The following is a 13,608-nucleotide window of genomic DNA, read 5'->3' on the forward strand; positions in this document are numbered from 1 at the left end:
ATACTCTGCATTCTCAGCTCAAATTTGGGGGTTGTTTGAAGTTAAATTGCTTAAATGTTGAGGTAAAAATAAACATCTGTGTTTAAAATTTAATAAAAAGTTATGTCTTCTTGGGGGTCACAATATGACAACTAATAATTGGGGACTTTTTCTTTTTTTATTTTATATTTATTTTATTTATTTTTTGCCCCCCAAAATGGAGTCTTGCTCTGTTGCCCAGGCTGGAGTACAGTGGTGTGATCTCAGCTCACTGCAACCTCCCTCTCCCAGGTTCAAGTGATCTCCTGCCTCAGCCTGTAGAGTAGCTGGGATTACAGGTGCACACCATCACACCTGGCTAAGTTTTGTATTTTTAGTAGAGAGGGGGTTTCACTATGTGGGCCAGGCCAGTCTTGAGCTCCTGACCTCAAGTGATCCACTTGCCTCTGCCTCCCAAAGTGCTGGGATTACAGGCGTGAGCTACCGCGCCCGGCCTAATATCTTTAATTAATATTTTACTTAGGGGAGGTGTCTAACCACCAGCAATAACAGATGAGTTTCCATTTTTTCAAACAAGGTAATAAGAGACCTTGATCCTGCCCATGTAATCGTTAGCATATGTTGGGAGACCAGCAGGCTGGAGCTAAGCAGGGAGTCTGTGAAGAGAGCAAATTAATCCACACTTGGGATTCTAACCTATAACGTTTACCTAGCACCAGCTCTGTTAATTAGTTATCAATTTTAATTACCCAGAAGAACACACACATCTGTAGGCCTGCTTCATAAATGGTAGATCAGTAACTGACCACACTGCAGCAGTGTGTCAGCAGTTGAGAAGTGTTTTGATCTTCAGGCTCTGCTCTCTCTCTAGTAGCATGAGCTAGCAGTAGCAGAGCATAGGAGAGCTCCACGGAGATCCATATTCAGACTCTGGAGACCATGACAAAATACATTTCATATTCCAAACTAATATGTAAACTGCCTGTTTTTTTTCTTTTCAGATTTCCAGAAGCTGTTCTGTCAATAACAAAGTCTCGAGGAAAACCACAAAACCACCAACACTAAGATCATTCTTGAGTCCACTTTGAAAAAGTAGGGTCAAATTCTGCAGAGGCATTCAAGGGACAGGATACCACCCTAATGCCCACTGTGTGAAGGAAAACGCTCTATTCACTGTTCCTCAGCTTCTGCTTCTGCTTTCAGAGTTCTCTCTATATTGGAGGGTGTTTTAAAGCTAGAGTGGTCTTTATCCACTTCTATTAACACATCTGAATGTGAAGGTCAAGAGGAGAAAGTGACATGTCCTAAGTCAGAGTAGTGTGAATAAGAAAATAAGGCAAACAGCGACTGAGTCCCTGGTGTATACCGGGCATTAGCAAGCTACTGGGGATATGGAGATGAAGAAAATGTAATCCCTTCTTCAAGGAGCCCAATCTACCAAGGTAGACAGACATATAGACAAATAGATTATATACTTGCATAGAAAAAAGAAAGAGGAGAAGGGGATCGGTGTGATCTGTGTAACTAAGTACCCTGTACAACCCTCTTGGCCACAGATCATATTGCCCTTTATAGCGGGGATGGTAATCCCATCTCCGAATTCCACATGTACTTTGCAGGCAGACCACACCCATGTGTGGGTCCTGACTCTACCATTTATAAACAGCATCACTTTCAGCAATTGTCAGCCCTCCAAGCTAGGGTCATTGTCAATAGGGATACTGCTTCCCAAGCATCAGAACACCAAAGGAGACTGTGTGGGTAAAAGCAACCAACACTGCTCTGGCGGTTCATAGGTGCTTAGAGTTTCCAGCTTTCACTTTCAGTCTAATGCAGCACTGCCTGCTTTTTGTTTTTGATGCTTAGTTTGTTTTTTTCTTACCGTGTTCACCACACTTGTGTCCAAATAGCTTTGGGCTGATGCAAAAGTGTCTATGTGGAAGAGAGAAGGAAGAGTTGTTCTCGTGGAGGGCCTTCAGATGAGTGCTATAGACTCTAGGCAACTTTCAAAGAGGCTTCTCAAGCAGGGTGGGCAGTGGGAGCTGCTATGGAATCAATGGACAAACATTGACAGGGACTGCTTTGAAAGACAGTACTCAGTTGAGTATACTCTGTTAAGGGCTAAAACTTTATAGTCAGCCCTTAAACACTGCCTGATGGAATCTTCAGGATCATATTTTGAAGTAAACTATATTTTACAATGTGATATAAATCAAATGAGTTTTTTTTTTAAATTAGGAATTTCCATAAGTACAAAGCCATTTTAAGGTGTACATTTTAGAGACTAGCTATTATTAAGTGGTCTGTGCATTTGTGTAAACCATAAAGATGTTTCCAGAGAAAGCAAGTCTCATACCAGAATATGAAAACGCCCCAGCCCCAGGCTTGAGTAGCCTAGATCACATGAAGCTGACTTCCTCTGAGGAGTCTAGGACCTCAGATATAGGTGGGAGCACACAGTCACCCTTCTGGAAACAGCTAAGACTTGCAGCTCAGGCCTGTGACCTTGCTGATGACAAAGGAAGAGGTCAGGGTTGACTAGAGCTCCAGAAAGAATGCAAGTGCGTCTGGAAGGCAGGAAGAAAGTTACTGCAATACTTTATCCTCAGGGTGGAACGAGAGTCTGGGAAAGCTGTGCCCACTTCCCCATTCCTCCCAGGTCCCAGGTGTATAAGGAGAGTTGGCCCAATCTGGGAGCTAAGGGACCTGAGACATCTACTGCATCAGTGCACTCAGAAATGAGGATTTTGGCACAGTTATTCATGAGACATCAGCCCATGATATAAAACATGCCTCCAGTTTGGTTAAACTAGGAAGCACTATATAACATTTTAAAATCAGTTACATGTCACTGATAAAAGACTTAATACTACCCTGACGTTATTTTTCTTGAGGCAACGTAAAACCCATTGTCTACAAAAAATCCAAAAATTAGCCAGATCTGGTGGGCACCTGTAGTCCCATCTGCTCGGGAGGCTGAGGTGGGAAGACTACTTGAGCCAAAGAGGTAGAGGTTGGAGTGAGCCCAGATCATGCCACTTGCACTCCAGCCTGGGCAACAGAGTGAGGCCCTGTCTCAAAAAAAAAAAAAAAAAAAATGAATTTATGAAAGTTTGGAGAACCAAGAATAAGACTGGGTGGGAACTAAGAATGACAGGTACTTTTAACAATACAGCTGGGGTGGTGTTGATGACATGAATGAACCCCAATCTTACTGTAGTCATTTGCTCAAGATTCGAAGTCATGAAAAAGTAGAATGGACCAAACTTAGGTACTAGGAGTCCCCGGCCCAGCAGTGAAAGCAGTATATAGTTCCTTTGACTTTAATATGGGGAGACAGGTTCCTGGATTGACAAATCTCATCAAAAGTAGACCCAATTGTTTTTTTTATTTTTTCTCAGACCTCTCAGGGATGAATATATACAATTTCTGAGAAAGAAACCTGAGTACCTTTAGGAAGGGAAAAGGAATGCTGAATATCCCTAAACAACAAGTTTATTGCATATTTGGTAAGACTTACTATACCCTATCCTGGAAGATAGAAGATACCCTGCCCTTAGAAGACACAGAGACTGTAAAGCTATGCCTTCTGAATCTTAAGCCACTCTTTAGGTAATGAATCCCTTCGTAGTCCAAACAGCTCAAGAACTCTCAATTTGTACCATTTGCCTTTTATTTTCCATTTATTTAATACCACAAATTCACTTTATTATTATGAAGCCAATATCTACATCTCACAAAGATTCTCATGAGAAACGCAGAACTCCTTACCAGCCTCAAAACGTACTGTGACATTTCCATAACCTACAGGTCTAGAAATCCTATGCCAAATATGGTTAATTTGTTTGCTGAGAAGGATGTAGAACTGGAACCCTCATACACTGGTGGGAAAACAGTCTGGAACTTTCTTAAAACATACTGGTAAATGGGGCCCCTGCAAGCTAGAAAGTGTGGCTATAATCCCTGGCTTTTTTCCTTTTTTAAACTTTTTCTCTCTCAGTCCTGACCTAAAGATGACCCTAGTCAGGCCGGGCACGGTGGCTTATGCCTGTAATCCCAACACTTTGGGAGGCCAAGGCGGGCGGATCACCCGAGGTCGGGAGTTCGAGACCAGCCTGACCAACATGGAGAAACCCTGTCTCTACTAAAAACACAAAATTAGCTGGGCGTGGTGGCGCATGCCTATAATTCCAGCTACTCGGGAGGCTGAGGCAGGAGAATCTCTTGAACGCGGAAGGTGGAGGTTGCAGTGAGCCAAGATTGCACCATTGCACTCCAGCCTGGGCAACAGCAGCGAAACTGTCTAAAAAAAAAAAAAAAAAATTACCCCTGAGAGAAAACCTGTCTTTCCAGCCAGAGGAAGCAGGAAAAAATGACCCTATGGTCTGAAGAATGTAGAACTAATCCATCTTTTTTTTCCCCCTTTTCTGCTTTCTGCCTGAGGGGCATTCCTTTTGGCAAAATGGAAAGTGGGCAGGTAATCCTCAGAGAGAAAGCCCATCCTTCTAAGCCAGAGGATGAGGAAAAGGGGCCCCCTGGGTGCCAGGGAGTCTGGGGGGAAATCCTGAAGGGCAAAGACCTGAAAAGAGGATTCTCTTATTCTGTACATGAGCAGAATTCTGTGCTCAGCCCAGAACTGCACATACCAGAGGCAGAGCCCAAGCAACACAGCCACGCTCTGAACTGACGCTCGGATCACCGCTACCAAACAGAAGGCAACACAGGACCTGCGGACTCAGGCTAACGAGGCTGACTGCCCCACAAAACAGAAAGAAAAGAAACATTTTTCAGGGAATTGTAGCAGAGCACAGAGGCTCCCAACATAAAACACAGTCCTCACTTTGAACAGCAGTCAGAACTGTAAAAATGACCTTCCAACCTGAAACTGTGCCATGTGCTGTGAATAATCATTAATGGGTAAAATTGTGATTTTTTCCTGTCTTTTGAAAATTGTCAAAACATTGGTAATCTTGTACTGTTAGAAATGTATAAGGAAACAATAAAGTAAATATTTTTGTACACCGTAATTTAAAACATTAGCAACACTGGGAATTCAAGTGTTTGATGTCTTCCTAAAAACCATCAAGGAACAGTGCTTGCCTTCTTCAAAAGTCATGTACCTTATGATATGCAGCGAGCACCTTTTCTGTGTTTCAAAAACCTGTCATGCCCCTTCTAAGTTTGGATCAGCCTCTAATATTTTATCCTTTCTGCTTTCAATGTCATGAAATATCTCCAAGTCCGTTCAACATGAAGGTTTTTGCTGACGTTCCTTCCTCTGGGACATCATCCTTTCCATCACAACCGCATTCTTCATTTATTGGATGAATTCACCTTCTCGGCAGCAGTGCCAGCATCCCATAGTCTGTTTCTTCAGTGACCCCGTTTATGTTTGATTTCCATTCACTTTCAGTGTTTTCGGTTTTGAGTTTCTTTGCTGCGCTTCTATCTTTATTTGTCCATTTTCTCTTTTGAATATCCATTTGTGTAAAATGCCATGTGGGTTTATCACTGGGAGACAAGGAGGCCACACAATTCATACTTCGCTGTCTGCGCATGAACTGAACACAGACGCACGGTGACCAATCACCCACAGGTTTTGGAAAGAAGAGACGTGATTGGTCACTGATCATGATGTACCTTTGTTATTATGTAGTGATTTGTGGACTGGGGAGCTAGCAGAAAGTTTGAACTTCATGCAGTTACAGTTAATATATTCTGGTAACTCAAATTTGAACCATGTTGTCACATGTTGTCAGGCAACGGGTGTTCACCATAGTAACTAAAATTTCAGAATCGTGAAATGTCACTTCTGATCTATTCATTAAAAGTCAGTCACTCATTCTGGCTCACACTCAAGGGTAAGGGAATTAGGCCCCAGCTTCTGAAGAGAGGATCTCCAATGACTTTGTGGACATATTTTCTGATTCTTCAGGAAGTCCATATTCCTGAAGAATATTGGCACTGGGTATAGAATTCTGGGTGGATGATTCTTTCCTATGAGTGCTTTAAAGATATTGTTCCACTGCATCTTGGCCTACACGATGTTTTGTTATATGTCTGAGATAATCTGCAATTTGAATTGTTGTTCCCTATACCTAATGTATTGGGTTTCTTTCTGGCTACTTTCAGGATTCTTTAAATCCTTGATTTTCAGCAGTTCAATTATGTTATGCTGAGCATCTTGTTTAGATTTTGCTGAGTTTCTTGAATGTGTATTTCTATTGTTTGTCAAATTTAAGAAGTTTTCAGCAATTATTTCTAAAAACTTTTTTTGTGTCTGCACCAATTTCTCTTTTCCCTCTGAGACTCCAGTGTCAAATATATGTGATTTTCTGGTGTTGTCTCCCAGGTTCCTGAAGTTCTGTTCATTCTGTTTAATCCATTTTCTCAGTATCCTCTGTTTAATTTCTGCTGATCTGTCTTCAATTGACTGACTCTTTTGTCATTTCCATTCTGCTACTAAGTCCATCCGTTACATTTTTTAACTTCAGAAATATAATTTTTTCAGTTCTAGAATTCTCATTTGTAATTTTCGTAGCTTCTGTGTCTCCATCAAAAACTTCTCTCTCTCTCTCTCTCTCTCTGTCTCTGTCTCTCTCTCTCTCTCTCTCTTTCTTGTGGAGTCTCACTCTGTCACCCAGGCTGCAATCTTTACGCACTGCAACCTCTGCCTCCTGGGTTCAAGCAACTCCCCTGCCTAACCGCCCAAGTAGCTGGGATTACAGATGTGCACCACCATGCCCAGCTACTTTTTGTATATTTTTAGTAGAGACAGGGTTTCACCATGTTGGCCAGGCTGGTCTTGAACACTCAACCTCAGGTGGTCCACCCGCCTTGGCCTCCCAAAGTGATGGGATTACAGACATGAGCCACTGAGCCTGGCCCTTTGTTTTCATCTTAAGAGAATAGTTATAAAAGTTGTTTTAAGTTGTTGTCTGATGATCCAACATCCGAGTCATTTTTGGAATGACATGTGTTGGTTGTCTTTTTCCTTGTGAATAGGTCATACTTACCTAGTTCCTTGAGCATCTAGTAATGTTGGATCGTATTCTGGATGTTTTGAATACCAAGTCCCGAGAGTCTGCAACTTGTTAAAATCCCCTGGAGAAGACTGATTGTAAGCAGACAACCAACTCAGTTAAGTTCAGATGACAAACTGTCTCCCCTTCTGTGGTGGTCCCAGTGGCACCTCTTCAATTTTCAAAGACTCTGTTCACTTCTCTGTGTCGGCCTGTGCATGTGCGGCTTAGGCCTGAGCCCAGGACTTGTGCCAGCCCGTACCCAGACTTAGGGATTCCCCTCCTCTAGCTCTCTCTTCTCTAGGATGCGTCAACACACACTGCTTGGCTCACAGAAACGTCTTGGAGTTTTGTTGCCCATCTGCCTCTTTATGGTAGCATGACTGGGGTCTCCCTCAAAGCAGGGCTGGGAAAGAAAGAGAAAGGGAGAGAGAGGAAGAACACAGGGATTTCCCCCTGCATTCCTTGGTTCACAGGGGCTCCTTTTCCTGGTCCGTTGGCCAGAGAGACCAAGCTCTTCTTGGAGTTTTTACTGCACGTGTCAACTGGGAAGTTGCTTGACGGGGTTGCTGGAGGGCTGGCTATCTTTATATCAAAGCTGAAAGGGGCTGGTCGCGGTGGCTCATGCCTGTAATCCCAGCACTTTGGGAGGCTGAGGTGGGCAGATCACTTGAGGTCAAGAGTTCGAGACTGGCCAACATGGTGAAACCCAGTCTCTACTAACAATACAAAAATTAGCCAGGCGTGGTGGCAGGTGTCTATAATCCCAACTACCTGGGAGGCTGAGGCAGGAGAATTGCTTGAACCTGGGAGGTGGAGGTTGCAGTGAGCCGAGATTGTGCCACTGCACTCCATCCTGGGTGACAGAGACGCCGTCTCAAAAAATAAAAAATAAAAATAAAAAACCTGAAAGGGGTAGGAGTACAGAAAACTGGGAAACACATGCCTGTTTTGTGACTTCTTCAAGTTTTGTCACCCTCCTTCTTCCAATTTGCCTGCCATTATTTACTTTCCAGAGACCTCAAGGAGTTGGCATTTCATTTTGTTTAGAATTCTTAGTTTTCTTTTTGTTTTTTTTTTGAGACAGAGTCTTGCTCTGTCACCCAGGCTGGAGTACAGTGGCGCGATCTCGGCTCACTGCAGCCTCGTCTCCTGGATTCAAGCAATTCTCCTGCCTCAGCCTCCTGAGTAGCTGGGACTACAGGCGTGCGCCACATGGCTGGCTAATTTTTGTATTTTCAGTAGAGACGGGGTTTCACCATGTTGTCCAGGATGGTCTTGATCACCTGACCTCATGATCCACCCACCTCAGCCTCCCAAAGTGCTGGGATTACAGGTGTGAGCCACCGCGCCCGGCCTAGAATTATTAGTTTTCTTTGGGAGGCTGAAGCAGGTAGATCATCTGAGGTCATGAGTTCGAGACCAGCCTGGCCAACATGGCGAAACCCCACCTCTAGCAAAAATACAAAAGTTAGCTGGGTGTGGTGGTGCATGCTTGTAATCCCAGCTGCTTGGGAGGCTGAGGCAGGAGAATCACTTGAATCCAGGAGGCAGAGGTTGCCGTGAACTGAGATTGCGCCACTGTACTCCAGCCTGAGCGACAGAGCAAGACTCTGTCTTAAAAAAAAAAAAAATCCTTAGTTTTGATGAGTGGGAGAACTGAACTGTGCTGTGCCTCCTCCATCCTGGCCAGCAAGTAGTCCCAAAACTTAAAAAAAGTTTATAAAATGTAAACCTGAGGAGTTGTTTTGTTTTTGTTTGTAGGTAATCAGGTGTTTTCGTTTGTTTATTTGTTTGAGACAGAGTTTTGGTCTTGTTGCCCAGGCTGGAGTGCAATGGCGCCATCTCAGCTCACTGCAAACTCCGCCTCTTGGATTCAAGTGATTCTCCTGCCTCAGCCTCCCAAGTAGCTGAGATTACGGGCATGCACCACCACACCCAGCTAATTTTGTATTTTTAGTAGAGACAGGGTTTCTCCACGTTGGTCAGGCTGGTCTCAAACTCCCAATCTCAGGTGATCCACCCGCCTCGGCCTCCCAAAGTGCCGGGATTACAGGCGTGAGCCACTGAGCCCAGACAGGTGTTCTTCAATATAATTTTTTATCTCCTTTCCTACCAAGAGGGGTTTTTAGAATTGCTTGCTTGGCAGGTGAAGAATCTGCATGTTGTGGTTGTTTATTACTGAATGAGAAAATACCAGATTTTACCTTAGCTTTTTTTGTTCCCCAGTTCAATGGTATTTAACCTTAGAATTTCCTAAAGATGCTTTCTAAAAGTTTTTTATTTCTCCAAGTGTCATAGTACTGTATTTGTGAATCCCAAATTGGCTTCCACTGTCTATTTAAACTTGATATAAGATACAGGAAGATTATTTTGTCACCACCCTCTCTCTATTCCAAACAATATTTACATGAAAGAAATTTTAGTAAGAGAAGATATTTTGGAAAAGATTCTGTAATCAACTTAAACTTATGTCTGTTTTTGTTTTTTTGGTTTAAATTCAAGGGGAGGCCAAGTGTGGTGGCTCATGCCTATAATCCTAACACTTTGGGAGGCCAACACAGGTGGACCGCTTGAGCTCAGGAGTTCCAGAGGATCCTGGGCAACATGGTGAAACCCTGTCTCTACCAAAAATACAAAAACATTGTCCAGGGGTGGTGGCATGCACCTGTGGTCCCAGCTCTTTGAGAGGCTGAGGTGGGAGGATGGCTTGAGCCAAGGAGGCAGAGGTTGCAGTGAGCCCAGATCACACCACTGCACTCCAGCCTGGGCGACAGAGTAAGACTCTGTCTCAAATTAATTAATTAATTAATTCAGGGGGAATGTGTACCTTATTTCATTAAAAGCACTCTTTTTAAGTAAATGGATTTTTTAAAAATCAAGCCAAACAAGTATGCCAGCGTGAATTTTTAAAATTTTGATTTTGAAACACGCATTTTCTATCTTGCTGTAGTTTAAAGATAGAATTTACACCATATGGCCCATCAGTAATGCAGCAAAAGAAACTGCATGTGTATTCCTCAATAAATGAGAGTTTGTAGAGGCTCTGGCCGGCTTTTTTGCAGTCCCCCACAGAGAGGAAGAGCCAGTTAACCTGTTGCTAAGCAACAGTGCTTCACACACCAGAACTTCCGGACACCAAAGAGAGGGTAGGGGTATGAATTGTCCAAATTTACAAAAGGAAAGGGAGAGTGCAGTGTACACATGAATAGAAATCCGGGAAGCCACCTTTTGAAAGCTAAGCAGAGGCAATTCAAGTGAGTATTACAGAAATAAACCAAAGGCCCAGTTCTTAAGTTCTTCCATGCACATAACACCCATTGAACTCGAAGGAGATCTGCATGTGTGAGGGCCAAAAGATTAACCCCAAAATAGCTCAATGAAATCCAAACAAAAAATAATAATAAAATGAACTTTTATTTGCATGCTTAAGACTTTGCTGAAAGTATCATCTTTCATAGGTCGTAAAAGAAAATCAACATTTAAGATTTTACTGAGAGATCACTAAACTTCAAATCTGAAGCACAAGAAGTCAGCAAAATTAAATGGCTACCGTTGATTTGAGAATGGATTTTCACTTACATTTTAAATTAACTTGCTAACACTAGAAAATGTTTAAAGAAAAACATGAACATTTCTGTTTTACTGCAGTTGTGAAGAGATTCTAATCTCCATCTCTGTTTAGAAATTCCTAAATGTGCAAATATAGGTTCTTTGCAAGCAGAACCACCAAGTAGTCCTTGGTACACAGAATTTATAAACCTAAAGAAAATATTGAATGGAAAACTTAGAGAACAGTTGGAATGGGAGATCCCATTATCCCAAGTCCAGTGGTTGGTTACCAAATAGCTTTTCGATTCTCTCCAAATTAAGCCCACACCAACAATTTTGTATTGTGAGGCAGCTGGTTCTGTTCCTTTTCCTCCCCTGCTCTGCTCTTTCTCTGTCCTTCTATAGCTGCCAGCCTCAGGGGTTGACCCACGCAGGCCAGCTGCACTGATGTCCTTCTCTTGCTTTTGGTTGGATTTCGTCAGCAGGTGAAGCCCAGGGAGCAAAAAGAGGGAGTTGCCAGGTTATTTCTACCTCCACGCCCTCCCGCCCTGTCAAGGACTGAGTCCCAGGAAGATGACAGCTCCAGTGCTTTCTCACCCTTGCCGTCTCAGGCCACTCTGGCTGGCACCTGGGTCCCTCGACATCCCTTGTTGGTTCCTTTAGCCCGGTCCACACCGCTGGAAATAGGCCCTTCATGAGATTCTCTTCTAAATCCCAGAAAAGTGTATCCTCCGTTTCCTGAAGAATCCTGACAAGTACATAAACATTATTTAATTATTAAATAAAAATTAAATAAATAAATTAAATAAAAATATTTAATTTTACATAAGACAAAGCTAAAAGTTTTAGTTTATAATTTTTAAACATAGACAATAAATTTCCCAGAAAGAAACTGCTGACTACCAAGTTTTCATTTTTATTTTTTAAATGTTGGAGAAATTTTCCCAAAAAGATTCTCATCAACCAATCGAATTGTGTTAGCAGTTGTGTTAGTAGTCACAAGGAAAACAATCAGTCATATTAGTATTCTTACTATTGTTCATATTTTATCTTTCAAAAATAGATGCAATGTACAAATACTTCTTAATTAGATATGCTTAAATAAAACATTTCATATTGTATTGATTTGGGTGTATTGCACTTATAGAAAATAAAAAGTTCCTCTTCAAAGTTTCCCTTCTTGTTAAAGAAAAAATCCTAAGTGTTAGAATTAATAGTTTCTTTTAAAGACTAACTTTATGCTAGACATGCTCACAGGCACGTAGTACATTCTACGTGCTTGCACTTTAACCAGGGTATCTGTGCTAGACGTGCTCACAGGCATGTCTCAGCTCGCAGCTTATGCCCCTTCCTTATTTGGGAATGTTTATTCCTTATTTGGGAATCTTATTACTTTTGTAAGTCCTTTCGTAAGCAACTTCCTTTTTTGCTTTGTTTTTCTATTGCCTTTACCTGTTTAGAAAAGTTTTAAACTGTTAGCCAATCGGGTTTTAGTTTAGATTGTGAGGTCTGGCTCCAGCCAATGGAGACAGGATACAGTAGCAGGGACAAACTGCCTGAGGGATAAAAATTGCTTCCCACCATTGTTCAGGTGTCCTCTCGCCATTGTTCCATCTGCCACAAGCACCCTTTCTGCGGAAAGTAAAAATGGCCTTGCTGGGAGAATTAAATTTATGTTCGAGTGCTATTTCTTTGTGGCACTGGGGAACAAGCATTCTATTTCTAAATAAACATTTTTACATATAACAGTACTGAATATAACCATGGACTGTTTGCAAATTATAATGGAATCATGTAGACACATCTTTAATAATGGATAATATAATTATTACTTTTTCTAGCCAAAAATCAGGAGCAGATGATGTATACAAGTCTGGAATGGAGGACTTTCCATTCTAGTAGAAAGAGTGGCCATTTTCAACTCTTCCTTTTGAGACCTCACTAAAATTAAAGGAACAGAATTTAAAAATACGCTATATCTCCAACGATAAAGAGAACAGGAAAGGAAATATCAACAGACAAGGGGATTTGACAGATATTTTTGGAGGGAAGAAGCGGTGGAGCAGAGGTAATTGAGTCGATTGGAGAGAGGCCGGCCTGCAGACCGAGTGAGACAAGCTCCTGGCACCGGAGAGGCTGCTGCCTGGATCCCTCCCCCAACACATGAAATCAAGAAATTGCCACGCCTCTTGCCCCAGGCCAGAGACTGTAGGTTTATGTAGACCATGGAAGGGTAGAGGCTCCGGACCTGGACCCCAGACAAAGGTGAGAGGAGAGGCTTTGCACTAAAGAGAGAGACAAAGAGAAAGGGAGAGGAGGAGAGAGAGAGAGAGAGAGAGAGAGGTGGGGAAGAAGAAAGGAAAGAAAGGAGGAAGAGAGAAAAGGTGTGAAAAGAAAACAAAGTTTGAGGACCTTCTGTATTGGTTATGCCAGCAGAAACAGTTCAGCCATGGAAACTGAGTCACATACATGCTATTTTTCTTCTCTGGTACATGACCTTTGCTTCTGAGCTTTGTGTTGAGAATTAATCACGCTTCCTATTCTTCATTCAAACCTCAACTAAATGACATTGGAGATAGAGACCCTTACCTCTTCGCAATGAATGTTGAGTAACTCTTAAGAGTATAGTCAATGGTGGCCAGCCAACTCGTGTGTGTGTGTTTTATATCCTATATTAAAAAATGAAAAAAATGTTGTAATTCTGGCTGGGCACAGTGGCTCACAATTGTAATCCCAGCCCTTTGGGAGGCCAAGGCAGGCAGGTCACTTGAGGCCAGAAGTTCGAGACCAGACTGGCCAACAGGGCAAAACTCCATCTCTACTAAAAATACAAAAAATTAGCCAGGCAGGCGTGGTGGCGCACGCCTGTTATCCCAGCTGCTTGGATGGCTGTGGCTTGAGAATCCCTTAAACCTGGGAGGTGGAGATTGCAGTGAGCCAAGATCACGCCACTGTCCTCCAGCCTGGGCAACAGAGCAATACTGTGTCTCCAAACAAACAAGAAAGAAAATGTTGCAATTCTGTTCAGCACCCCTGTTTTTTTGCCTGTATGATC

The 13,608-nt window shown here is 42.5% G+C and overlaps 1 protein-coding gene across 1 annotated transcript in view; it reads left to right on the top strand.

Annotated features, from left to right (window-relative positions):
- Window positions 1–2,191, top strand: part of FAM120AOS (family with sequence similarity 120A opposite strand) — a 4,258-nt gene extending 2,067 nt beyond the window's left edge. The window contains exon 3 of the mRNA XM_011999448.1: window positions 981–2,191. Coding sequence (XP_011854838.1) covers window positions 981–1,067 — 87 coding nt within the window. The 3' untranslated portion in view covers window positions 1,068–2,191. The remainder of the gene's footprint in view (window positions 1–980) is intronic.
- The last annotated feature ends 11,417 nt before the right edge of the window (window positions 2,192–13,608 follow it).

Source organism: Mandrillus leucophaeus, unplaced genomic scaffold, assembly GCF_000951045.1.
Source record: "Mandrillus leucophaeus isolate KB7577 unplaced genomic scaffold, Mleu.le_1.0 Scaffold593, whole genome shotgun sequence".
Lineage (NCBI taxonomy): Eukaryota > Metazoa > Chordata > Mammalia > Primates > Cercopithecidae > Mandrillus > Mandrillus leucophaeus.